This window comes from Apodemus sylvaticus, chromosome 13 (genome assembly GCF_947179515.1).
Source record: "Apodemus sylvaticus chromosome 13, mApoSyl1.1, whole genome shotgun sequence".
NCBI classification, from domain to species: Eukaryota; Metazoa; Chordata; class Mammalia; order Rodentia; family Muridae; genus Apodemus; species Apodemus sylvaticus.
In genome coordinates, this window is record NC_067484.1 from 24890330 (window position 1) to 24916372 (window position 26043).

The 26043-nt window shown below is 39.7% G+C and overlaps 1 protein-coding gene across 1 annotated transcript in view; it reads left to right on the forward strand.

Annotated features, from left to right (window-relative positions):
* Positions 1-426: 426 nt before the first annotated feature.
* Dcc (DCC netrin 1 receptor) overlaps positions 427-26043 on the forward strand; it is a 1165761-nt gene continuing 1140144 nt past the window's right edge. Inside the window, exon 1 of the mRNA XM_052155825.1 lies at positions 427-793. Within this exon, the coding sequence (XP_052011785.1) occupies positions 703-793 (91 nt within the window). The 5' untranslated portion in view covers positions 427-702. The remainder of the gene's footprint in view (positions 794-26043) is intronic.

Sequence of the window (26043 nt, forward strand, 5' to 3'; positions counted from 1 at the left end):
GTGGAGTCTTTCCCTGATCCAGTTCGTTTCCCTCCGGTCTCCACATTTTCCCTTCCAACCCTCCACTTCTCCGGATCAATGGATAGTAAGGTTCCAACTCTCAGCTCACACACCGCTGGCGGACACCCCAGTAACAAGTGAGAGCGCTCTGCCCAGCACTCCACCGCCTCTGCCCCCTACCCGGTTCCCCAGCTCTGAGAAGCCAAACCGACTGCATCACCAGCGTGGATTTTTTTCTCTCCAACTTTATCCAACGGACTACAAGGAAGCAGCCTCAACGATCTAACGCATGGCCAGCCACAGGATTGCTTTGCGTCTCCTCTTTAGCCCTTCTGGATATTCTGTTCATTGATGCCTCACAAACCCCACGGAGAGCTGTCTCCCCTTCGCTTGTTCCCTCAGCTTCCTTGAGTTAGTTCTCCAAGGTGTTACCGGGGTTCTGGAGCTCTTGGACCGAATGGAACTTTTCACTGCCTCTTCTTGCTGCTGACTGTGTCCCTGGACAAGAAAAAAAGGCTTCGCAGGCAGAAGAGGCGCAGGGGAGGTGGAGAAAGAGGTGGAGGAAGAGGACGAGGAGGAAGAGGAGGAGGAAGCCTAAGGGGCCCGGCGCGGGTGTGTGCATGTGTGCATGCGTGTGTGAGTGCATGTGTGTGAGTGCCACCGCTGCCCAGGACCCCCGGCCCCGAAGGTGTTGGCTGAAATATGGAGAATAGTCTTGGATGTGTTTGGGTACCCAAGCTGGCTTTTGTACTCTTCGGAGCTTTCTTGCTCAGCGCGCATCTCCAAGTCACGGGTAAGAGGTCTTTTTCTTTCTTCTCTTCGCTTCCCCCACCCTTTACCCCTTCCTTTTCCCGTTTCATTTGGAGAGTAGAATTAGAGTGGGAGAGAAATACGGTATTGGGTGTTCTCTCTGCCCACCGTTTTCTCGTGGATGATAAAAGACAGAAGACTTTTTCCTCCTGGGGGCGGAGGATGTCGGTGGGGTAGAGGGCATCTCTTCGCGCTTTATCAATGTGGTGCTTCTCTTGCGTCTTTGCTTTTTACAAATACTTGTGTTGGCTTGGAGGGCAAGCTCCTGAAAGTGATGGGGATGCCGTTGAAAGGAACTGGGCTGTATCCTCTGAGCCTCAAAAACCTGGGAAGGGGTTGGTGGATGGGGTAACAGGAGTAAGCAGAGGGTGACATCCAGGCTGCTTAGAGCAAGTCTGTGTGGGATGGATCTGCTGAAGATGCTTATGTGAATACATGCGACCCTGGCTTTGTATTTTTTGTACGTGCTGATTGAGAATCAAGAAAGAGACATATATGTTTTGAGGACTTTGGATGAGTGCATAGCGGTGTCTGAAGAGAGGAAGAGCTGGCAGACAGATGGATATGAATTTGAGATTTTAACGGTGGGTTAATGCTGTTTGTTAGTTAAGTCTCCAAATATCTCTAAGACACCTCCAAACTCCAAATGATTGATATTCTGGGAAATAGGCCTACTGGCCCTAGCACTTGGCAAGCGTAATTTCTAATTAAAAATGGCAAAACTGTTCCGGGGCTAGATCAGGAGAAAGAAAGATCCAAAGGCTGCTCTCTGGATGCTGCAGTCTCCGAATGCGGAGCTGAGGTTTCTTTCTGAGGCCAAAAGAATAAAAACGAACAAAGTGATAAGATTTACTCGTTTTGCGGGACACCACCACAAGTAGGTGGGCACTGAGTAGAGGGAGCCAGTCTGCTGAGGGAAAAGAGAACAGCTGCGGCGGGCAGCGTGAGCATGCAAGTCCCCTCGGAATCGACCTTTCCTCACATGCAAAGACTGCCCCGGCTGGGGCCAGGAGTTGGAGAGGTGCGCCCCAACCTGTGCCTCGGAAATTAACAGGGAATAAAATTATATCACAGCAGCCAAGTCCCCCTGTCTCCCCAGAGTCCTAAACTCCGACTGTCTAGTCCCCGGTTGCAGAACCAAGGCTTGCGAACACAAGCAGAGAATGCGTCGCTTCGCGGTGTGGCAAGGGATTCCGGCCATGAAGCATCAAGCCAGCATTCAGGATTAACGCCAGCCCGTGCGCAGGGCTTCCATCCTTCTATAGGCAGCCAAAGCGAGTCAGCCTCTGTGTGTGTATGTGTGTATGTGTGTGTGTGTGTGCGCGCGCGCGCGCGCGCACGCGTGTGTTCGTGCCCCCCCCTCTCTCTCTCTCTCTCTCTCTCTCTCTCTCTCTCTCTCTCTCTCTCTCTCTCTCTCTGTGTGTGTGTGTGTGTGTGTGTGTGTCTGTGTGTGCCTGCATGCTGAGAGACGCCTATGATGCGCGCGCTTACCCCCACCCTCAGCTCAGTTGCTGGCCCTCCCTCCTCCCTCTGGGCGGTCCCCTCCTCCCTGGCTCCTCTCTCCCAGAGCTTTGTCCTCTGTAATTACTCCCTTTGAAGGTGGGAGGTAGGTGTGGAGAGGGTAGGGGGTAGTTTATTCTTGTGGTAATGGGAAGTGTTAAAAATGCCCTCGGTAAACTGCAAGTGCTCAGAGGCAGAGCAAGCAAGATCTTCCTTGTACCCAGAAGAAGCCTTGTGCTCTGTCTGGCACTTTGAGAGTACCTGGACAGAAAGAGGGAAGTTCAGAGATGTTCCTTACTAAACAGAAAGCCCACAGGCGGGGCTGGGGGTTGGGGGGGGGAGAGAAAGGAGAGAGAGAGAGAGAGAGAGAGAGAGAGAGAGAGAGAGAGAGAGAGAGAGAGAGAGAGAGAGAGAACCATAGCTGACAATATTGAATTACTCGAGGTGTGTAAAATAGACAACGTTGTCAGTTATGCAATATTTTAAAGCCATTCCCAAATGACTATTACCCTGCAAAAACTGGTGGGAGATGAACAGAGATAGATCCAATATGTTTTATTAGTCCTTAAATTAAACATTGCCTTTCCTATTCATTTACAGTTGTTTGTTTTTTATTTAGTCATTTGTTTATCACTTCTTTATTTCAATTATTCCCTTCTCAAAATTTTCTCTTCATAGACAAATCTAACAACAACAAAAACATGTGTAAGGAAAGTGCCAGTGGCTGACCTGTGCTGAGCTTTATTTCTAACTTCTTCACATGTCTAAATACATTTGTGTTAATTGACAATAAAGGTGATGTGATTTGTGCAGGTCCCGAGACTGTGGGTGGTGCACTTTGCAGATTTTGCTAATTCAGCTCATTCTGCTCCTCTTTGCTCATTTATCTGAATAATATCCTTTTCCTTAGTAGCAATTTTGGGGAACATTGGCACCAAAGAAGCATAGTTCACTCCAAGAAAGGACCAGTAGGAGGTGCCCTTAATAAGGCCAAATGTCTAGTCCACAGGCATTGAAATTCCCACTCAGCAGAAGGTTTTAAAGACTTTGTTGATTGGTACCAAAGGATTATGGAGACTAGCACAATAGCTCTGGCCCTTCCCCTCATGCTAGGCAAAATGTGAAACTTGTCCATTTGAATGTCATTATTATGCGGCAACAAAAAGGGTATCCCTGAACAGTGTCTGTGCAGAGTGAGGACTTGAAGCTGAGAGAGGAAGGCAGTGCAGGATTAGTTTGCTCTTATAGGATGCTCTCCTCTTTACTTGGCGTGAGCCCTGTGCAGAGGCACCAGGTAGATTCTCACGATTTCAGGTAAGACGGGAATATGAGACCTTAATGAATCAAATAGGAAGTTGACCCATTAATTATTTAAGTATCTGTTCCTTTTGTGCTACATTTGATTGAGTTTATGTAGTCTAGATGTAATGAAGTATGTGGAATGTTTGCTTTGTCCAGCTCCCTTTTCCCACCAAGAGTCACAGCAGACCAGGTGCCTTTCCTGGGCTTGCTTTGCAGAGGAAAGAGGATGTCAGGACCTGGGGTTGCCTGGGTAAGCAAGCCCTCCACTGCTCGTGCGAGTGCTGCTGTATAAATCACCAGTGACCTGTCACACTATCCATTTCCCACCCTGCAGCAGCTGCCCTCCGGGTTATGAAGCATGTGAAATGGCCAGCACATGTGTTATATGTGAATATATTAGGTTCAGTGCATTTGCTTTAATGCTCCTAACAGCAAGGCTGCTGCAAGGGGCTGATAGACACTCTCCCCCCTCCCCCCCCCGAAGAGATTTATAACTTCTTTGTGTGTGTTTGTGTGGTGTGTGTGTGTGTGTGTTTCATTTATTCCCTGGTAAGTTAACCTTTCTGCAGACTTCCTTAGTTCCTTGCGAAGAATGGGCTTTCATTCTGTCTAGTTCTTTAATGGAACAAGGCCAGACAGTCCCTTTGGAGGACAGGGTAAGGTTCTAAACCAATAGGAATCTGGCAAGAGCTTGGGGGAGGCAATTCATTTGAGAAGCTGGGATAGTTTGTTGCTGCTGTTGTTTGTTTGTTTCTAGAAAGTGAAGGCAGGGTACACAGTCTAAGGGAATCTCAGCACTATTTCCTCAAAAAGGGTTCTCTTTTCCTGCCCATGCTTCCCTCTGTACTTATCCACTCCCTATTCTAAGAGTTCTCTTATGTGTGTGAATTGTTCCCGAGAAGTTTCTAGCAACACACAGTAATGCTATGTAATGAAGTTTGATCTCTATCATCTGCATGCAGATTGATTTAAATCCTGCCAACCCGGCCCTGCTTTTATCTTCAGGGGCTCTGAATGTTTAAAGGAAGTGCTGAAGTTTCTGGATCGACTCTTTTCATGTAAGACTGTATTCTAAGACATTTTAAAGCAAATAGTGCTCCAATTTCTTTGGAGAATTTACCATCTTAAACTATGTGTACGAGACTTCTTCCTCGTGCTTTCCTGTCAGGAAAGAATGTGGTTGTAGGGAATCATTGTCTTTAGTGAAATACAAGGGTACATGCACAGGGAGCAGCTTTCTACAGCTCCCTGCCTTCTCCTTCAGGTGTCTAAGTAAGGACACTCAAGATTCACTAGGAATGTGGTGCTGGCCTGGATCCAGCTCCCCCCAGTTTCCACAGACCTGGCCTGCATTACCATAGGGAACTCATGCCAAATCAGAAACTGGTTGCTGTGTCTGGATATTTGTGGTAGAAGTATCTTCTCAAATGATAATTTTTCATCTATCTCTACTGGTAATCTTTTTGATGAACTGTACACATAAATTTTAGAAAGCCTTATAGTATTTCTGGGGTTCAAAGAATAATGACCCACTGATGATTACTTGATTGATTGCCAATTAAAAGTTATCAGATAATAGAAAAAAATGAAATAAAGTGGAGAGTGTGATAGATCTGTAGAATTTATAATATATAAATATGATATTTCCTGTCTTACCTTCTCTGTGTCAGGGTGACAGTAGAGAAGGTCTTGAGAATTTCAGGACCTGTTGAACCTGGGCTTGCGATATGGCTGGTTCAGGATTGGAATGCACCAAATTCAATATCTGTACAATTTCCCGTGAAGTTTTCAGTGGCCTGCCATGGATTGTTTGCTTATCTCTTGCCTGTCCTTGGAGAATCCAGCTGTCCTCCTCACACAGCAAGGCCACCCTTGTTGATGCAACCACGTCCTTGCCCCATAAGCCTTATGCTTCACATGCTGCATTATCCTTTAGGAGACACGAGGATTTGCTTTAAAAATACATTTTTAAATGCTTGTGACTGCTTCTTTTAGTAAAACATGAACTGTGCTCATAAAAGAACCAAGTAATTCTGAAAGACGGGACAACTCACCTGTGGCTTCCAAGACATGACTCCCAAACATTCTAGAGTTCACAAGTTTTGAGAAAGGAGTGAGTCAAATAGGGTGATGGCTGTGAGAACCTGGTCACATGATTTGGCCACAAAGTTGTTACACAAGGCTGAAGTGTAGAACTTTAATTTTCATTAATGATTCCATGTTTCAAGGTTCAGAGCCTTTCTCACTCCCTTATCATGGCTGCCACTGTGATCTGCCCCAGTACATTGAAGATACTCTTTAAAACTAGGACCTCACAAAGTGAATCTTCAACTTGCTGACTGGAGGATAAGCAATCCAGACTGTTTTCCCTGTAGGCCAATAAAAATGCACAAGACAAAATTACATGTTACGTATGCCAAGTGAGCAGCAGCAAAAAATAAAATGCAAATTATTATGCACCTTTTTAATCATAGCACTCAGGCAAATTGCAGCACAATTTCATAAAACACGCTTAGTTCTCCCACGTGAGTGCCGACCCCCTCACCATATACTTCTCTGGTTCAGCGCAGTACTAACATGAAGAAATGCAGGTTGGTTGATTGATGATCAAAATTACAACAGAGCTCTAAAGTTCTGTGACAAATTTAGCCTGAGGCTTAAAACACCCCTTTAACACAACTCTTAAGAAAAAAAAATATTTTCTTGATAGTTCAGAAATGCTCCAATTTTGTCCTATGGTGTGATTTAGAAATACGGTATAAAGTTTATGACTGAACATTCCTCTATTTTCATTATTGATGGTAATTTGCCAATGGTCATGTGAATATATAGTGTTCCTATGAACAGTTTTAAACAACCATAGTTCACACAGCTTTCATTTCTTGGGGCCAAAGTCCAGCAAGTAAGGAAAACCACAAATCATTTCCTATTTACTGATCATATTTCTCAAGTATACTATTATGGCATGGCTTAAGTGGGGGATTTGTCATTTTCTTCTAAATTTCTGGAACCCAATGCCCATAACTCAATTATGTCTTGTATTAAGAATATATATATATCCTTTATTTCACAAAACCAAATTCTGTAACATGTTGAGGGCTTCTTTTTATATATAATTTCCTGGCTGTTTGTTGCAATCTAGAAATTTCTTCCCTGTGTTTGTTACATACTGGCCTGGACAGAAGGCAATTCTCAATACTATCTAGGACAAGCATGTTCTATTGAACTAATTGGTTCTTTACCATCTTACTTAATGAAAAATTATCATTTTGCTGACATTTACTAGTTGTATATTTATCATTATGACCTAGTTATTTACTTATTATTTGTTATTTATTTATTATTGTGATCAAATAAAAACTATCAATATAACTTTATTCTAGGCTACCTAAAATGTTTTTAAATCTCTATTTATATTTTCTTAGAATAAAAAATTGAATGATATGAATGATACTCATTCAGGCCACTTGCCTTAGTAGGTAAAGATTCATGTTAAGTCTCAATATTTGTAGATTTCACCAATCAAATTTTAGAAATATTTCTCCACTCAACGGCCTTTTAAGATATAGAACATGGTTTGACCTATTTGTCATATATTTATGCCATCACTATGATGCAGTTTTTACACTATAGGATTGTTTCTGAAGACCTGAAGATAAAGCATTGCATTTTTAAAATTTAGGACATGAGTTTCTAACTGTGACATATTAAAAAAACCTGATTTTAGATTCAGGAATTACCTTTCCTTTACATTGTTATGTCCAGTTGAACCTCTTCCCCATCCTTTCTACAATCTTGGTTTGCTCAGTTTTACACAAATTGTCTTTCATGTAAGAAAAGACATGAATTCCTTGTCAAAGGAAACCACCCCAATTTATTTAATTAATGGGTTTGTGGTACTTCTAAACTTTGATATACTAATTTGGTTGTCATTTGTTCTTCATGAATCCTAGTTTTCCTTTTTAAATGAAGGAGTGGACCACACCCATGCTAGTTCACTTCTAGTTTCAACATCACAATTTACTTAAATTATAGACTGCACATATATGTAGTGTCTGGTGTGATTAATAATAACACTGAAGATGATAACAATAATAAAACAAAAACTATTTACCCATTGACTGAATTTTCTGTTATTTTCTGAATTTTGTGTTAATCCTTAAAATTTGTAAGATTTCCACAAATGCATCTCTCTTTAACAAACTCTTTGGTTCTGTTACATGTGGTTGTAATCAAAGAAATATATTTGTTTCTGATTTCCTTTATTGCTAAACATTAAATATCTTAGACTGCCAGAGTATGTGCATACAGCTACACTCAATTACTCCACTATGTAATATTCCATGACATTGCTGGTTATAACTTACCTAAGATACTGTCAATAGACTTTTTGAGCTCCAATTTTCTGTTGCTAGTCTTTATGATTTAAGCATTTTTATACACATTGCTCATTAAACATTAACCATTGTTTCCAGGTGTGCATGTATGTGTTGAAATGCTGAGTCATGAAAACATATATAGTAAGAGGCAGTGGTGGCTACATTTATTATATAATACCACACCAAGAACATATGAAAGTCTTCTTTGTTCCATGTCTCTACCAACACTTGGTATTTTCATTTGCTTAATTTGCCTTCATCTGGTGGATGTGAATTAACATCTCATTATGGGTTTAATTTGCATTTCCCTGATTGCTAATAAAACTGCGCATTTTTTTCCTCATAAATTTGTTGGCCATTTGTGGTTGCAGCAAGATACTTCTATGATCCTGTTTCTTCAGCTGAGCAGCCATTTTATCTTAGTCACTTTGTTGATCGCTATTCTGTTTTCTTACTAATCAACCTTTGCTCTTAAGCATGGATATCATCAGCAGTTGACATTTTAGGAAGTTGTCACTTTATGTTACATCAAGTTTATCCCACCCCAGACACTACTCAAGCACTTTTCCAAAATGTACACTAGATTTTATCTAGAAAAAAAGACGGCCTTAGTCAGCTTAAGAATATTTATTGTAATGAGCAACATTTTCTGTGTATATTCACTTACCCTTTTTGTCATGCCTTTGTAGATGAGAGCTTACAGGTAAACAAGGTTCTGGGACACCAGGCTTAATTCCAGGCACAGTGGGATCTCCTGAATCTAACCTAACCAAAAGAAGATTGAATGACAATCCTAAGAGCAGACACCAAATCTAAGTGAAAATAGATCCTATTCTGCCCATTTGACCTTGAATATGTTTCCAATGCAGTAAAATACATAGTAAGTATGATTGCAGGCTTCAGACAGCCTGTGCTTGAAGAAATATATGCCTTTCACTTTGTATAGGTTCTTAATTTATTCCACTTGGTCCCATTGGGAAGCTAACAAAGGGCTGTGGATTAAATAACGCATTTGGATATGCTGCAAGTGGCCTCCCTAGCTGGTTGCCTTCTGTGCCTACTCATTAGAGATGTAAGCCAAGGCTGAGACATCTAAGCAAGCCTTGCATTGAGAGTCCTCCATCCATTTTTCCCACATCTTCCCTCAGCCTCATGGGATCGCAGAAGAATATAAATTAGAGGGGAAAATCTGCAAGCTTTTCCTTTCATGTTTAATGTCTGGGCAGAACTGTTCCCTGCAGGACAATTTCTAGTTATTTTCTTCCTAGTTTGAAACATCTCAAGGGATGGGTTGTTGGCTACTCCCCTTGGGAAATATTTCAGTAACACAACAGATTTTTTTTTTCTTGCTTTTGGAAATTTACTTTGTAATTTATTTTAGATAATGCTGTGCCAAATATTCCTTAATACCTGTGACATTGAATGCAGTGTTCTTGTTTTCCATTTGCAATGACACAGCCTCTTCTATAATCCAGCAGGTTAAATGTTTTGACTCTAAATTGTTTTCATCTCCTGGGTCATCTTTATTTTCTCTAACTCTATTTGGTTCATTTAATCTTCCCTGTTATCCCTCTTGAAGCTTAACCATGCTTCCTGTTTTATCCAAACTCCTTCTAATTTGGATAACTGGTAATCAAAGTCCTACAATTTAATGTAGGTTTCTAGATAAGATTTCCTGAGTAACACATTGTAAAATATAGATCCATCATACCCCACTATGTTAAAGCCAGAGATACAATTTTTGTCTTACAAACCTTGAGTTCTCATTTTTTGTGTAGTTTTCTTAAAGCCCAATAAAATTATTAAGCTTGATAAGATCAAATGAGATCAAATATTTGACTCAAGATCATCGTTATGGATATTTAACAGGGGTTATGACATGATAAATGGAATGTTTTAATGTATTTTCATCGTGCATGAGTCTATCTTCAAGTCAATGAGACAGGCACCTGCTTAGATGAATGGACCCCACAGCAGAACAAAGCACTTATTAAAAAGGGATACAAAGTGGAAAGACTGAGAAAGACAGCACTACAATGTTTAAACATTCTGTCATAAATATCTGAATACTGGCAAGGTGGGCTGGAACACCCAATCCTCTCATCCCTATATTCCAAGAATTGAGAAGATTCATAGATTGAGTCTCACTGAGTCTTTCTCTGTGTCTCTGTCTCTCTCTGTCTCTCTCTCTTTTCCTCTTCCCTCCCTGTCTCCCTCTCTCTGTCCCCCTCCCTCTCTGTCTCTCTGTCTGTGTTTTTCTGTCTCTCTGTCTCTCTCTGCCTCTCTGTCTGTCTCTCTGTCTCTGTTTCTGTCTCTGTCTCTGCCTCTGTCTCTGTCTCTGTCTCTCTGTCTCTCTGTCTCTCACTCTGTGTGTGTGTGTTTGTGTGTGTGTGTGTGTGTGTGCGTGTGTGTTTTGTCTTTAAAGCATAGGGGTGCAAATAGTTAATCATGTTTAACCTAAGCCATATTTAAGAAAAGCTGGTTGCACTGTCACACATATATTTATTATTCAAGATTTTAGGGGTGAAGTTTGAAGATTATGAGTGTGAGAACACCTTGAACTGCAGAGTGAGTTCACGACCAGTCTGGACTACAAAGCAAAATTCTGTCTCAAAAACAAACAAAAACAAATCTAAACCAAGACAAAATAAAATAAAATGAAATGAAAATAAGCTAAGACATAAGTATGGGAAGAATGAAATTTAGCAGGGATTATCTTACAGATCCCAACAAACTTCCTAAAAAGAAAAAACACACACATCAAAACACTCCCATGACTCTTCCCCACCAACACATTTATTGAGTGTTCCAGGCCTCTTTTTGAGATGGTAATAGCATTAGAGCCCAGATGGATAAGCATACTAATGAATAGATATACTCTACTGTGATAACATATTAAAGACAGTGAAGGTATCCAAAGAGCAGAAGAAAAAGAAAAGAAAGAAAAGAAATGAAAAAGAGGTTTTATTCACCAAGAAAACTGTAGTTGATCTGAGAGCCAAAGAGTAAATTAATAAGGTAAAAAGAGGGTGTTTTATAAGGTGCACAGGGAGAAAACCAGATAAAAAGAGAGGTTGCCAAGGTCCTGAGATAGAAGAAAGAGCACCAGATTAGCCCAGCTTGCAGCAGGAAACCACTGTATAGTAGGGTTCTAGGCGAAGCTGCAGAACATTCCTGGTCCTCTCACCAACATCTGATTCCCATGCTCAGAGAAGAGCAGCAGAATCCACTGAAATAAGTTCATATCAAGAAGTGTCCTTTGATATTTTCTCATGATTTAAATTTTAGATAAATATCAGCTGACCCAAGTTCCCCTTGCTCTTTTCCTCAGACCCCCTTAGTTTTTCCCATTAGCTCCTCTTCATTCTTTTGAGACCACACAGCAATGGTCTCTACCAGGGACCAAGAAGCCATTACACTTGGCTGGGACCCAGAATGGGCAACAGCAACCAAAGAGTGGCTACCCAGTCAACAAGAATGATACCAGATAGCTACCCCAAGCAGCATTACAAACATAATAATAGTTAATTAACTTTCATAAGAAACTCTGGCCCTAATCCACGAGTTAGTTATGAATTTATAGCTGGTATTTCCTACTTGTTGACAGGTGAATTTTATTGATACAATTAATATAGTTAGAGAGAAGCTGTTTTGGAAATTATGAAGACCCAGACAAAGGCAAATGTTTATTAATGAGCATGCTCAGGAGGCCAGTTCCACTGGGGAGAGAGAGAGAATAGGGTTTCACCCATGTGTAGTCTGAGGTATGAGGGCTGACGTGGGCATTTCTTCCTTGGGTGGCCTTCTGAAAACTATATTTCTGATTTCTCTCAATGAGGAAAAGTAAGCCTAAGCTTTGTTTAAAATTCTAGCCTTCCTCTATGTTTTATTTACATTGTTGCTTCTTCAAATATAGCTGGATGCTCTCTTTGCTTTAATGTACAACTCAAGAAGTCAGTGTTTAATGACCATATCACATTACTGTACCCAATAGTAGCTGTGCCAGTGAGCCATACCTATAGGTTCTGGTTCTCTGGTCTGTGGCCATGAAGATAGATGTGACATAATCTAGAGGACAAGAAAACATTAGCCAGGAAATGGGTTTGGTTGAAGCACTTAATCTCACTGTATTTCAACATTCTCCTATATTCAACGGACAGAAAATCAACCTATGCAGTCCACCTATAATTTAGTGATAAAATCAACCCACTGGTTAAATATGTAAAGTATACTATAGCTTTCAGTTCATTTGTAATTACTATTTCATAAATAGAATCTATTGCTAACATAATCTTAATTTGGGTTTTTATGAAGAAGGACTTTACAAATACTACATTCACAAGCATAGGCACATATTATAAAATTTTAATTATAGTTTTGTATGTGTGAAAGATACAGAAATAAAATGAATCATATTTTACTAAAATGTTTGATATTATTATTTATATGAGTGAATGGATCCTGGCCCATGTCTTTACTGGATTTAGGGTTTGAAGGGACAACTAGTAGGTGCTAACTTAGTGTTATACCAATCAAACATAGTGGCCTCTAATACTTGCCTATAGATTGTACCTTCAAACCATCTTCAATCACTCCCTCTTCTGATTTTAGCTACATGCACTTTCTTCAGGCCTAGCTACCTAGAATGAATGCCTGGAAGCTAATTCATCCTTGTTAACAAACCCATAAGGTAGAATATGTCCCTAAGTTCTTTTGCTCTGGAGAAGCACCTTTCCTCTGGATTCTTCATCAGTTTTAAGGCTCTCTTCTTACCTGTTCATTTGTAACAGCTACCTAAGTCTCAGTATTTTATTTCATTTTTCAAAACTCTTCAGATGACTGTAATGCCCAGCCGCTACACTGGTATTTCAACAATTATTTATGCTTTTGTCCATAGAACAAGAATATTTGTAGCACCCAGGGCTTCATTAGAAATTCAAAAAGCCTGGCCCTTGCCTTGGCTTTCTCCTTTAGGGTAAAAGGATATTGAAAAACATTTGCATAGGAGACACAGTCTTCCCTAGTCTACCCAACTACAACTGGTCATACAGTCAACGGGAAAAAATGCCCCAGCCACATGAATTTCATCTTAGCTTGCAACATCTTTGGGTAGCTTTGCTTTAGGTCTCACCATGGCAAACTATCCACACATCAAAGAAGCTTCTGGCTTGCTGGTTTTATTTACTACTGCACTCTCTCTCAGAGGTCGTGTCATGCTTTATTTTCTTTGAGCTTGAAGTCCCTTGCACTGTTTTTGAGTATTCGATCTGCCTTTCCCCTCCTTTTCTCAAGGAGACTACACACTTCAAAGGGGTCCCTGGTTTTCACTTCCCATCTCTCTCTCTCTCTGTCCACTCTCTTCATTCTTGAAATTACTATGATACACAAGGAAAAGGGAGGCACATAAAAGGGATGCCGGAGCCTGGAATCCTTTCCTCCTCGCTGTGCCCTTCAGGTCTGCTCTCAAAGTACACACATGCTAAAAGTGAGAGCCTGGTGGAACTGACCCCAAACTGAACCTTGGCTTTTGATTGGAAATGATCTTTGGGGCATGAAGTAATCCAGCTGCTCATTTGCCTGGGCTTCTGTGAAGGGAAAGGAAAGGCTTAAGTGGGGTGTTTAAAGAGGAGTAAAGCTTTCAGACAGAGATCTAGCTCAGCGAGGGGCTTTGAAACCTGTGCTCTGCCCTGTCTGGTTGAGAGACAAGCTTTAACCAGAGCTCCAAATCACAGTGGAATAGGAGAGGACGTGAGGGCTCAGCTGTGCAGACTGGATCAATCTGAATGAAAATCACTAGTGTTCCCAGTGGTGAGACAAGTTTCTGCTTAGCTCATGAACTGTAGGCCCTTCTCTGGTCCTGCTGGAAAATGAGTAGGGCTTTTGTGAAAGGTTATGTAAGGCTGCTGTCTTACTTTTCCCTTCAGAGTTAAATTCTATTTATAGAGGGGCGAACTACCTCCCACAAAAACTACATCTCCCTTGCTATAACTTAGCAAGAGAATTCAATCAATTTTCAGGAATGAATTAAGGAACAAAAGGGAGAACAGCATTGAAGGCAGAAATACTGAGGCGTATGGAAAGAAAAAAAAAGCACAAAAAGAAAGCACTATTGCTCTGGCATGGGTTGCTAGAGGAACAATAGGTTCAGTGACAAATTTCCTGTTTGCTGGGAGCTTCTTTGGAAGTAGGATTTACGGTGTCAACCAGGGAGCAGCTTCCTGTAAACTGCGAGATTGCTGCTCATCCTGAATTAGCCAGGATTAGTAGAGCATGCCTAGGAAGAATCAATGTTGGTTTTCTTCTTTTTTTCTTTCTTTTATCTTCTTTGATTCTTTGGTTTTTTTTGTTTGTTTGTTTGTTCAACAGTATATCCTTAAGCTATTAAGATATTTCGGCCTGCAGAAACTCTCTATATGAGGCTTAGCAGTCACACTAACCACCACATGGAGAGACAATTGGAGAGGGTAATAGGGTCTAGTACATGGTTGCTGTTCCAATAGTCCTGAGAGTATTGGTGCCTGTCTGGAGACAACTTGCATTTTAGCTATCTGTCAGGTCATGGAGACCTTACGCCCTATTGCTGTAGTGAAATCAAAGAGAGCAGCTCAAAGGGAGTGTTTGTCTTGGCCCACCATTCTGGGAATACAGTCAGGAACGGATCACTTTAAGTAGTTTGGTGTCTTTTGGAGATTGTAAATTTGTGATGTTCTGATCCCACACACCAAGCATTTGTGTTCCATCATGTGTAGTAGTGTTTTCATGCTTGCATATCTTTTCTTTGTGGGCTTGCACAGATTCCAAAGTTATTTCTGACTGTGCTCATTGAGACCTTTCAGCTAACCGCAAGGCAAACTTCTAACTTTCTGAGTTATTTAATACAACAGGGTTATTCTTTGATCTTTTCTCTCTACCATCAATTTCTTCCTCCTTGACTTTTTCTTTGTATATTCTCTTAATAATTTTACTGGCAACAGTCCCGAGTTGCCTGTGAAAAACTAAAAGTCAAGGAAATCCTCAAATGCCAAACACTAACATGTAAAGTCTACAGACTTTGCTATCTCCATAAGCCCTGGTTCTGAGATACCCAGGGCATCTGTCAGTGCCAACATTGAATATGGAACAAGGCAAGAGAAGTGAATAATTACTTTCTACATAGTAATCCCAAGGATAGACTCCAAGTTTGCCTTAGGACAATCATTCCTGAAGACCTAGATGAGGCAAAAATATTAAAATGTTAATTTTGTAGAAACCTATGTAGGAGTCAAGACAAGACCCCAGAAATAAGGAAAGCTTAGCAAATGAGGACAAATCTTTTATTTAAAAGCATTGGTTATGTATAGTAAGACTGTGGGGTTTGTTAGAAATGGCGTTGTCATTGTATAGATTAGAAACAGGATCCCAGAGATATTTAGTGAGCCCCTGTATTAGGGTTTTACTGAGAGTAAGGACCATAAAGTACTTTTGCACACACCTGGATGTAAATCTTGGCAATATCAATGATGTAGTGAAGATTCAAGATCCTTATTCCCTAAATTTGTATGACATAAATAGATAACTCCACTCCTTGCCATAGAGTAAACACTAAACTATTTCTGATATTATCACGATTTGCCACAGGAGCTTATTAAGATGGCATTTGAGATATCATATGAGATCATACTTTATAGTGGATTTACAAAACTTATAACAAAAATATTAGTAACCAGGTATGGTGGCACATACCTTTAATCCCAGCACTGAAGAGGCAGAAGTGGGCTGATCTTTGAATTTGAGGTTGGTTTTGTCTACAGAGTAAATTCCAAGAAAACCAGTGCTATACAGAGGAAGCCTGCCTTAAAAACAAAAACAAAAACAAAACAACAGAAAATAAACACACACAAACAAATATACCACTGTCTTCATAGTTAACAGTATGATTAGGAAGGAAGAATTACACACTTTGAAGAAAGGCTCACAAGGTGAGATAATCTTACTGTTACTAATATACAAATGAATGAGGTAGGAAATTTAGAAAGCAAGAGGCAACATCAGAAAGTCTTTGTAACTAAGAAAGGATAGATTTGATGGGTGAGTTGCCTGGATAGAATGGACAGATTTCCCTCTGGGCTACTCTGCTTTATGTTTGAGGAGAACAATGGCATTGCTTCTCTGCTGAGAACCAGCTTCCTGCTCTGATTTGGCCCCAGTTTCCACTACCAGCAATGGTCCCTGTTCACTAGCCTCTTCTCCAACAGATGTATGAAAAGGCTAGAAGGAAGAGGTATACAGAAGTGACAGGGTCATCTAAGAAGCAACTGGCAGCATAAATAATGTAATTTTAGAATGAAGAGGCTTTGCCTGCAAGGCACCTCCTAATAATTTTACGGGGATCTCAAAGGAACAGATTGCCAGGAGCAGGGCAGATGCCACCAGGCACCGATTTCTAATGCAGAGATTTGGGTAACCGAGAAAGCAATTTTATACTGTGCATTGTGGCAGCAAGTCTCTGCTGGACACTGATGTACACATCTTATTGCTTTTAGTACAACTTGGAAAATGCATTAAAAAAAACCGTTAGTAAATTCTATCATCTATAAGTACTAATGCACCAAAAATGTTAGTCCATCAACGGATTTTTGTGCATTTTATACCCAAAATGCAAGTATCTTAGCCCATAATTTGCAATGTACATTCACTTAATAGTTTTTCCTTTGTCTTTCCTCAGAAGATCCTGATTCGTATATAGTTATGGTAATGGATATTAAATGATGACAATGGTGAAAAATGATGTCGCTACTTGGTTGTCTTGACACTTCCTGTCCTCCATGCGTTTGAAATGTATTTTTGGCTTGTACCTCAGGAAGCTGTATCAAGGGGTCAACACCGTTAATTTAGCTCATGTTTTATCTGCAAGGTCATGAGGATTGCTGACTATTTGTTTTTTTCTGAGAGGGAAATTCTATTGTGTTATTTGTTCTTCAAGGAATTTACCCACTTTGACAGAAAAACTTTGGTCTGGTGTTGACTGTTAATGCACACCCCTGTATGACATGTTTCTTTTAAAGCAAGGGTATTCTGATATTTTGCACTTCCAAATTACTTAAAATTTGTTTCCTAGCATCACTATTTTTGTTTCTCACTCCACTCTGCAATAAAAACAATGAGGGTTCCTTGGAGAAATAGCTGATTCTAGCACTTAGGTAGAAAATATACAAGAGAAGCCTGGGGCATCTTAGAGTTCCAGGCAGTAAAGAATAAAGAAGTTCTTGTTTGTGGAAAGGAAACAAAATCATCTATAATGATGGAAGATGTAAAGGAAGCCAACAGCTAATGGGAAGGGCTCTGGATGGTCCAATATGAAACATGTAGACAAGAAATTATATAATGATATTTCAAGAAATTAACAGAACCCATACAATATAAACGAATCATTAAATAGATTATGATCAAATATATAGACTAAACCCAAAGTAGGTATATAAGCATTCCACTCTCCAGGAAGTAGTGTGCAGTCTAGACCCAACGTACTAAGTATTATCTGTGTTTGGTTATCTCCTTCCAAAAAGAAGAACATGCGATCTGTGGGTGAACAGAATACATTTTCAGTGAAAAACCTGGTAACCACATGACAGTTAATCCTCATCCAGGTGTTTAAGTTTGTAGTTATCTATGACAGAGTCCCTTATGAGGACACATCCCTTATGTGATGTGAATAGTGTCTCTGGCTTTCCTCCTTCAAATCTGTAGCTCCCCTCTACTGAGAAAAGAAAAAATTAAAAACATATAGTCTCTGTGAGCTTGCTTCTTTTTGCTCTGATAAACACCATGACCAAAGCAGCTTGAGGAGAAAAAGTTTAGTTCATCTAATAGTTCATGTTTCAGTGTGACATTGGCAGTTAATCAGGTACTCAGGAATTAATTTTGGAACCTGGAAGCAAGAAGAAGCTATGGGGAAGTATTGCTTACTGACTCCCTCACCATGGCTTGCTCAGCTTGCATAAGAACTGTCTGCTGCAAGGATGCAACCTAGGACCACTAAACCCAGGGATGAGCACTGCCTATAATATTGAGCAAGAAAAGGGCCCACAGACTTGCTTATGGGAGAGCCTAATGGAAGCATCTACTGACGTTTCCTCTGTTCTAATAACCATCTGTCAAGTACACAAAACCAACAGAAGGCACAGCTAGAAACCATACCCTTAAGTGAAAGTCCATAAATATTCAACCAATGTTCTTCAAAACTATCCTAAAATAAGAGTAAATGTGAAAAATAAATAAAATGTTATAGGCAGTAGGAACCAAGAAGTTATGATATCAAAATAACATGTTACCTTGCTGTGAGGTCTCTAGGTAAAATCAAGATGAGACCTGAACCAAGTATGAGCCTAGTTGGAAGTGTTGGACAGTGTAGATTGATGGATTCTCATAAGTATTAATGTCCATTGTTAATATTAATGGAAACTTGATGGTGGTATATTGAACTTTTTATTCTATCTTCACAATTTTCTTCAAATTTAAAGGAGTTCTAAAATAAACATTTTCTTTCAAAATATACCAATTTGTCTCCTAAGCGTAAAATGCAGATAATAGTATTTCATCTCTACATAAATGTGTTTCTTTCTGTTTAAGTATAATCCCGTTCTTGATGTTGCTTCTGTGATCCTTGACATACTATTACACTTCTCAAAGTTGGCCACATCTACATTACTGTAGGTGTTAGTGCCACCTCATATGGACTAATTCAGAGCCCCAGGGCAGGCCAGGAGGAGCAAAGACACTTCACTTTTTAGGTGATTCTTATGTGACATGTGCATAATTTTGAAAATTGGTACATTTTTATGGGTGTTCTTCATAAAAGTGAAGAAAGCACTCTGCTTTTTCAGCCAGTCTTTGAACTCATGCTACGATTTTGGTGTTGAGATTAAATTCCAGTGCCAGAACCTTCGAAGCAAGAGAAACAAGGCAAGGCAGGCTATCTTCTTGCCCTTCCCTTTCCTTGTGCTAGTTAAAATCACCCAGTTCAATGGGATTTTACAACAACGTTTTAGAAATATGACTGTAGATTATTTTTCATATTTCTTCATGTCTACAGTAGAGTCAGCCTGGCTGCACTAGTATTATATTAACTATTTACAGAAATCATAAGGTATGAAACCTGAATTCCTCCTCACTGCCATCATTATCCCTCATTCTGAGACTCTTGGCCCCCTGCAGTGGCTCCCTTACATTTTCCTCAGGGTTCCAGTCACATATATAGCAGAGGATGGCCTTGTCGGTTATCAGTTCGAGAAGAGGCCCTTGGTCCTGGTCAGCATAAATGTCCCATTGTAGGGGAATGCCAGGGCAGGGAGGTGGGAGTGGGTGAGTGGGTGAGTAGGTGGGTGGGTGGGGGAGGACCCTCATAGAAGCAGGGGGAGGAGGTGGGATAGGGGGTTTCCAGAGGGAGAACCAGGAAAGGGGATGTCATTTGAAATGTAAATAAATAAAACATCCAATAAAAAAAGAATTTCAGGAATTGTATGATAAGCTTCTAATAGGAACTGTTGTTAGTCTGTCAGTTGTGCCTGTTGGACCTTTCCTAGGGCCTCAGGTGAGGACCACCCCTTTCCAGGAAATACTGGCAATCCTCTGTGCATTGGTGACTAGCTGCTCTGGTTCTGTGTGCCGCACTTTACCATGTTAAATGACAGAGTGTGGAACACTGTTTGCTCCCTCTCTCTCCTATCCTTCCCACCACTCCCTGTTCTTTCTACTGCTCTCTTTTTCAGCAGATATTGCAAGCTAATTAAATATATGTCTGCTTTGAGACTTATACACAATAGCAAGTGTCCAGGTTCATGAGGAATATGGAAAACAGAAAGCATTAAAATAGCAACAATGTCTCCTAGTTATGAGACTGTATGGTTGTACAGTGAACAGTGACATAGCAAGTATCACCCATGAAATATTTATTCTCCCCTTATCTTCTTAAACAGCAATATGTCAGTTAAAATCCTAGTTCCTAGACAGTGAGACAGGTCATGTGCAGAGCTCTGGTAAACACATAAGAGGAAAAAAAAGGCTTTTACATTTCAAAATATAACGGGCTACTGTCTTGAGCTAAGTGTACTACCTTCCATCCTTTGGTTCATTCCTTCAACCTGAACAGAGCCTAGGAGCACTGAAGTTCACAGAGAAGGCTGCTTCCCTTCCCTCGTCAGGATGACAAGAAAGATTCTGGAGTCCATCATAACCTTTTGATCCCTTCTACCACCTTAAGGCCCAATCTGTCTGGACTTATCATTATGTGCGCAATCACCTAGTTGGTTTTATGCTTCCATTCTGGGGTTTTCACAACATGTAGCCCCATTCAGTCCCGACTCCCACATACCCACATATTGTTCGATATTTCTCAAAGTATAGAAGGGATTACGTTTATGCCCTTCTACAGATGAAGCAAATTATATACCAAAAAAGATAACTAAATTCCCACATGGCTTCATGGTACCTAATTATAGAGCTATGATTTAAAGCCTGGCCGAAAGGCACGTGTCCTTAAATCTGTACTACAAATCCTGGACAAACAATGGACTCTGTTGTTACACTATTCTTGTTGCTAGAAACATTCACTTCCCCTCTCCAAACTGGTGATATTTTTCAATGAGCCATTTATTATTTAGACACTTCTAGGATATTGAGTATCCAAATAAAAACTCCATTTTCTGCTAATCATTTTCAAATGCCATGGTTTTCTCTAACCAGTTATAAGACAGCACCATGCACTTTAATGTCCTCTGAAGACTTCCCGTGCCACCTTATAAAGACTAACATCCCCAAGACAGCCGTGGAATACTAATGACCTGCCTTAACAACCAGGCTAAGCTCTGTAATGTGCATGTGTGTTGCAGTTTCTCTTCCATTGTGGGGTAAAGGAAATTTCATATAGTTTTGATATATCACATAAATTACAGCAACCAAGTGCCATGCTATGTCTTCATTTGATTAGGAGATGATAATCGTGCAGCCATGTAGTGTGGTCCTTCCGGCTTTAAAGTATGAGCATTCAATAGTGTCTCTCCACTTGTGCTTAAGTTGGCATTTGTGAGCAGCACATAATCAATTAATCAATAACCCAATTTTCCCTTAAAGAGATGGTACACCATTTAAGGAGAAAAAGAACAACAACAACAACTACTAAAACTCCAAAACAGAGATTCTTCTATGAATTTTATGAAAAGAGCTGCATCAGCAAAGAAACTGGCTTGGAAAAAAAAAGAAAAAGAAACAATAACAGCAACCAAAAAAAGAAAAAAATTGAAAGCTTTTTTCAGGGATGATGATTTTGCTTAACTAAGCCAAAAGTGAAATTGGATACAAATGCTCAGTTCCTGAAGCATTTTATTATTTTGCTACAGCTAGAAGGAAAGCGCCAATTTGGGATTGCTAAGAGGAACGCATTGTTTATATTCATGATTAGGGGTGCATAAGCAGATTCATCTATGAAGTGCACGGCAAAAAATAAACTAGTCCTAAAACTCAGAGCTTAAAACTAATTGATTCTACCCTGTTTCTTACAAATGTGGAATCCTGTACTCAGCTGCCTAATTTGTTTCACATGATGTCTCATCAATACATAGTGATGTTTCTTAGGGCTTACAGCCATATGGGGATAAAAGTTTGGGTGACTCAACATGCTCAATGTATTTATTTCTGTATCCTTATTATATCTCTTCCTTAAAGTATTCATTTGCACTGTGATAATTTAGATATTCTTCCATTTTATTGATTATTTTATTTATTTACATTTCAAGTGTTATCTGCCTTCCCAGTTAAACCACTTATCTCTTCCCCTATCCCCCCTGATTCTACAAGGGTGCTCCCCCACCCACCAACTCCCTCTTGACTCAGCACCCTAGCATTTCCCTATGCTTGGCCATCAAGCCACCACAGGACCAACAGGCTCCCCTCTTATTGATTGGGAAAGGAAACTGCCGTTTTCTATCCCTTCTGAGTAAAGCACTATTCATTGGTTTTTCTGTTTTCTTATTTTTTATGTTTTTCTTGTTGTTGTCTATCAACTACACACTTAGTGTGAAACTTGGTAAATATTTAAAGTCAATAGTTGATGCTGTATCACATGTATCATACAGATGTGGGCCAGTGAGATGGTTCAGCAAGTAAATGCCTGATGACCTGAGTTTGATTGTTAGGACCCATGTGGCAGAGGGCAAGAACTGACTCCTGAAACTTACGCTCTGTCCTCTACAGGTGCACCACAGCATGCTGGTTCCCATACAATACACAAATGCATTCACACATTAAAAAAAAAAAGAACAAATAAGTAAGTAAATGTTAAAACATATTAGCCATGTTGTCTTATAATAAATGAACAAGGCACATCTAAAAAAAATCCTTAAGTAAACTGCTTAATTGATTAGGCAATATAAGACACTGTCAAGAAGATGAAACTTTTTTCTGTATAAAGTAAGCTCCAAACTGCTAGGCATGGATTTTTTCTTATTTCTATGTGAACAGAAAACCTAGTTCTAAGTAAGAACTGAGAAATTCCCATGGCTATCAAAATCTTGCTTTTCAAAGTGCAGCAGAGCACTTTCATCATATACCGGAAATGTAGATACTTGGGCCCCTCCATTTCTGAGTCAACATTTTAGCCGAGACTGCAGTTGGAGCATATGCAGAGAGCAGTTTAGGAAGTATTGTTCTAGTTTCAGAGTAACACTCGCACAACATGACTTTACGGCCTGTGAGTTTTCCTGGAACATTTGATCTAGGGCAAAGGAGAACTAGCATTGTGATAGCGTTTTCAAATCTGGTTCAAAGGGCAGAGAGTAGTGCCAGGATCACCATAACCATCAAGGGTTTTCTTTGCATCCATTCACTCTCCTGAGTCGCACCCTATGATTTTATCTTTGGAGTCCTAAGATTCTAGTGTCCACATCGCTATATGGAGGAACTATTATTCCTAATCCAAGTACCTGTCACTAATTGTGGTTTATTTGCCATGGTTTTGCAATGCACATCAAGATTCGAGTCAGCTAAACTGTGACCTGTATGAAGAGAATGATACCAAGTGTATTTTCTTTGTCATTCTCTAATGGCTTCAAAGTGGTAGTGACAAAACAGAGCAGTGAACACCAAAGAAATGATAAATTCTCCTCCAGTGAAATGTAGGAGGAAGTAAATATGAGTTTGGTTTTTCTGCCATGACAACTTTATTGGAGGAAAGTATATTAAGTTTAAGATTCTCTTAGGTCTCTTGTGGGGAGAGAAACAAAGGCATTGCTAATTTCTTCCTATTTATCTCATGGAGACTTGTGCCATTAATGCTTCATTTCTCTGTAATTTGTATAAAACACATTCTCAAACATAAAACACTTCACCCATTAGCCTAACTGCACTTCCTATGGCTTTTAACTTTTCTTTATTGGAAGCCAGTTGCTAAAGGACCAATCAGAAGCAAGCTACACCAATCACCTAATTATTAGGGGATGAGATAGTGATGAAGAATAAGTTGAGAGCCATTGGAAAGAAATTTGACATGTCAACGGATTCTCCTAATTCAAATCTCCATTCTTTCCTGGCTCATTATGTGCCCATTTCTATCCAGTATTGAAATCCATTAGATGAGTGTGAATGGTAAGTACAACATCATACATGAAATAACTTTGAATTGCTGTCTGACAAGTACTGTTTTCAATAGAGTTTAGATCTATGATTTTTGGAGCAGTCTTCAGCCTTTTTTTTTATTATACTGAGATTTATGTTAAGCATCAGCTGGAAAAGATTTCTCTGTTTTGTTTCAGAAGTCTTTGTGAGATAGAGGACCCATATCCCACTTTCCTCATACCAGTGATTTCCTTTGCAAAGATGATGAATTTTAAGAGCAAAACTAAGCTTGGCATTGTGTTTCAGGTCTTTGAAGCCAGAACTTGTGAGTCTGTGAATTTGAGGCCAGTCTTCCCTACATAGTGAGTTCCAGGATAGCCAGCTCTACATTACACAGCCCTGTCTCAAAACAAACCAAAAAAGTATAAAATGAGAAAATGAGGAAATTTTCTTTCCAGTGAATCAATACCTAACTTTCTATAAATAATAGATTTTGAAGACTTTTTTTTTCATAAACTTTCCACTTCCTGGACTACTCTGACCTTGAACTTTGTGGTTTAAAAGTAGTGATGGCAACACTTTCCTTCCACAAACAATATAATTAAACTCTTGATTGAATGAAGAAACATGCCTTTGGCTGTGTGTGACATTTTATTTTGGGAACCTTCTGCTAGCAGAAGCTAATCTGTTTCAGGATGGAAAGGTCAACTGGCATCTCATATGCTGGGTCTGTTAGGCCAGCATCTGAGAGACTTTCTGCATGGATGGCAGATCTAACTAGAGGTGGTTGATGGTTCTCATGAATGGGTGAATGATGGCCATACCTCCTGTTCGGTCCTTTAAACAAACTGGTTTCTGCTTTCCACTGTCTGTGTGATGAGTTACCAAAGTTGGAAATCATCCACATTGACAAACAAACAAATTTCTAAATCTTTCCCTGTTCTGATTCTAGGAAATGGGTTTGTTGTTGTTTGGTATTTTTTTCTGTTTGTTTTTACATTGGAAACAAGATCAGGAATGATACAGAAAACTTGCAATTCTGATCAACTAAATCTTCATGCGATCTCATGAAGAAGTTTAGGAGGGTTGTAAAAGGTATTTGAATCCTGTAATGAATTCTATTTCCATAAACAGTTTTAGGTTTTATCTTCTAAAATCTATGCTTGTGTTATTGTTTTGGATTGCTAACTCTTCCAAGAGAGATTGTTAACTCTTCAATTCAAGCACTTCAGACAGAATTTGAAGCAAATTATTATACTTCATAATACCTTCAAATATTAAAAGAGAAGGCTGAATCTGTCCTTTCGATCCTTTGGAGGGCAAGTGGAGTCTTGGAGTAAAATTAAACAAAATATCTTTTTGATTTTTTAAGTCCAGAATCATGAGCCAAGAAAGAAATCATTATTTATTATTTGCATGGTTAACCTCTTTCTAGGGCTGTCTTGCATTCTAGTGTTTGCAAACTAGTAAGTGTTTTGGAAGTCAATTAGTTTCAATTTATTTTCAAAGAGAAGTAATGGATTTTATAATATTTCTCTTCATGGTCTTGCAACTTCTTCTTTGACCCCATCAAGGAGGAGATCCCTTGGCTTTCTTGGGATCCTCTATTTACTATGGAGGGATTATTGTCCTGGACACTTCTGTCTTTCACTTCCAGTATTTCCTTATTGAGCCCTGTCATCTACTGTTTAGCTTGAATCAAAAGGAGAAAAGAGACAAAAAGGCTGGTAGGGTAGCAGTTGGGAGCTGGATGGCATGCAGTGTCAGTTTTCTATGATGCACAGCAATACCAGGCCCTGAGATTGAGTGGATGTCTTGGATGACCTTTGAGCTTATTCCCAATTCTGCTTTTCTTCACAGATTCAGAGACATAGGTTAGATGATCGTATGTTTTCTTTCAAACTGAAAATCCTAGAGATGTAGACATATCTTCAAAGCAATAAATCACTTTCACTAATCTTATGCTCTTATACTGAGCACAGTAAATTCTGGTAACTATATAAGTGGCTGTGTATGTAAACACATTGAGTTAGAAATTATAGAGGTTAATTTCCTACCATGTGATATGTTTGAAGCTGTGTCCTTGTCACTTTCCTTGCTTTCAGCTCTGAAGAAAATTAATGAGATGGTGGTAGTCAGTATTTGGATGCTTGGAGGAGGAGTGCCATATTGTAGTGAGATACAGTGTTCCCATCACTGCTGCCATTGCTGTGAGGTACTTCCCACTGTTGTGTTCTATTAACTGACTCTCTCTTTCATTAGGTGTGCTGACAAGGAGATTATAGCAACAGGCAACCGATGAATCTCCCAATTACTGTTTAGTGAAATAGATGAAGAGAAAGCAAAAGACTGCTTATTAAATGAATAAATATTTAATTAAAACAGCATTAATATCTCTGAAAGAAAAGGATACTGTTCTCCTTCTTAAAACATTCAGAGATGGGTGTTTGAGGAGTCCTAAAGATGA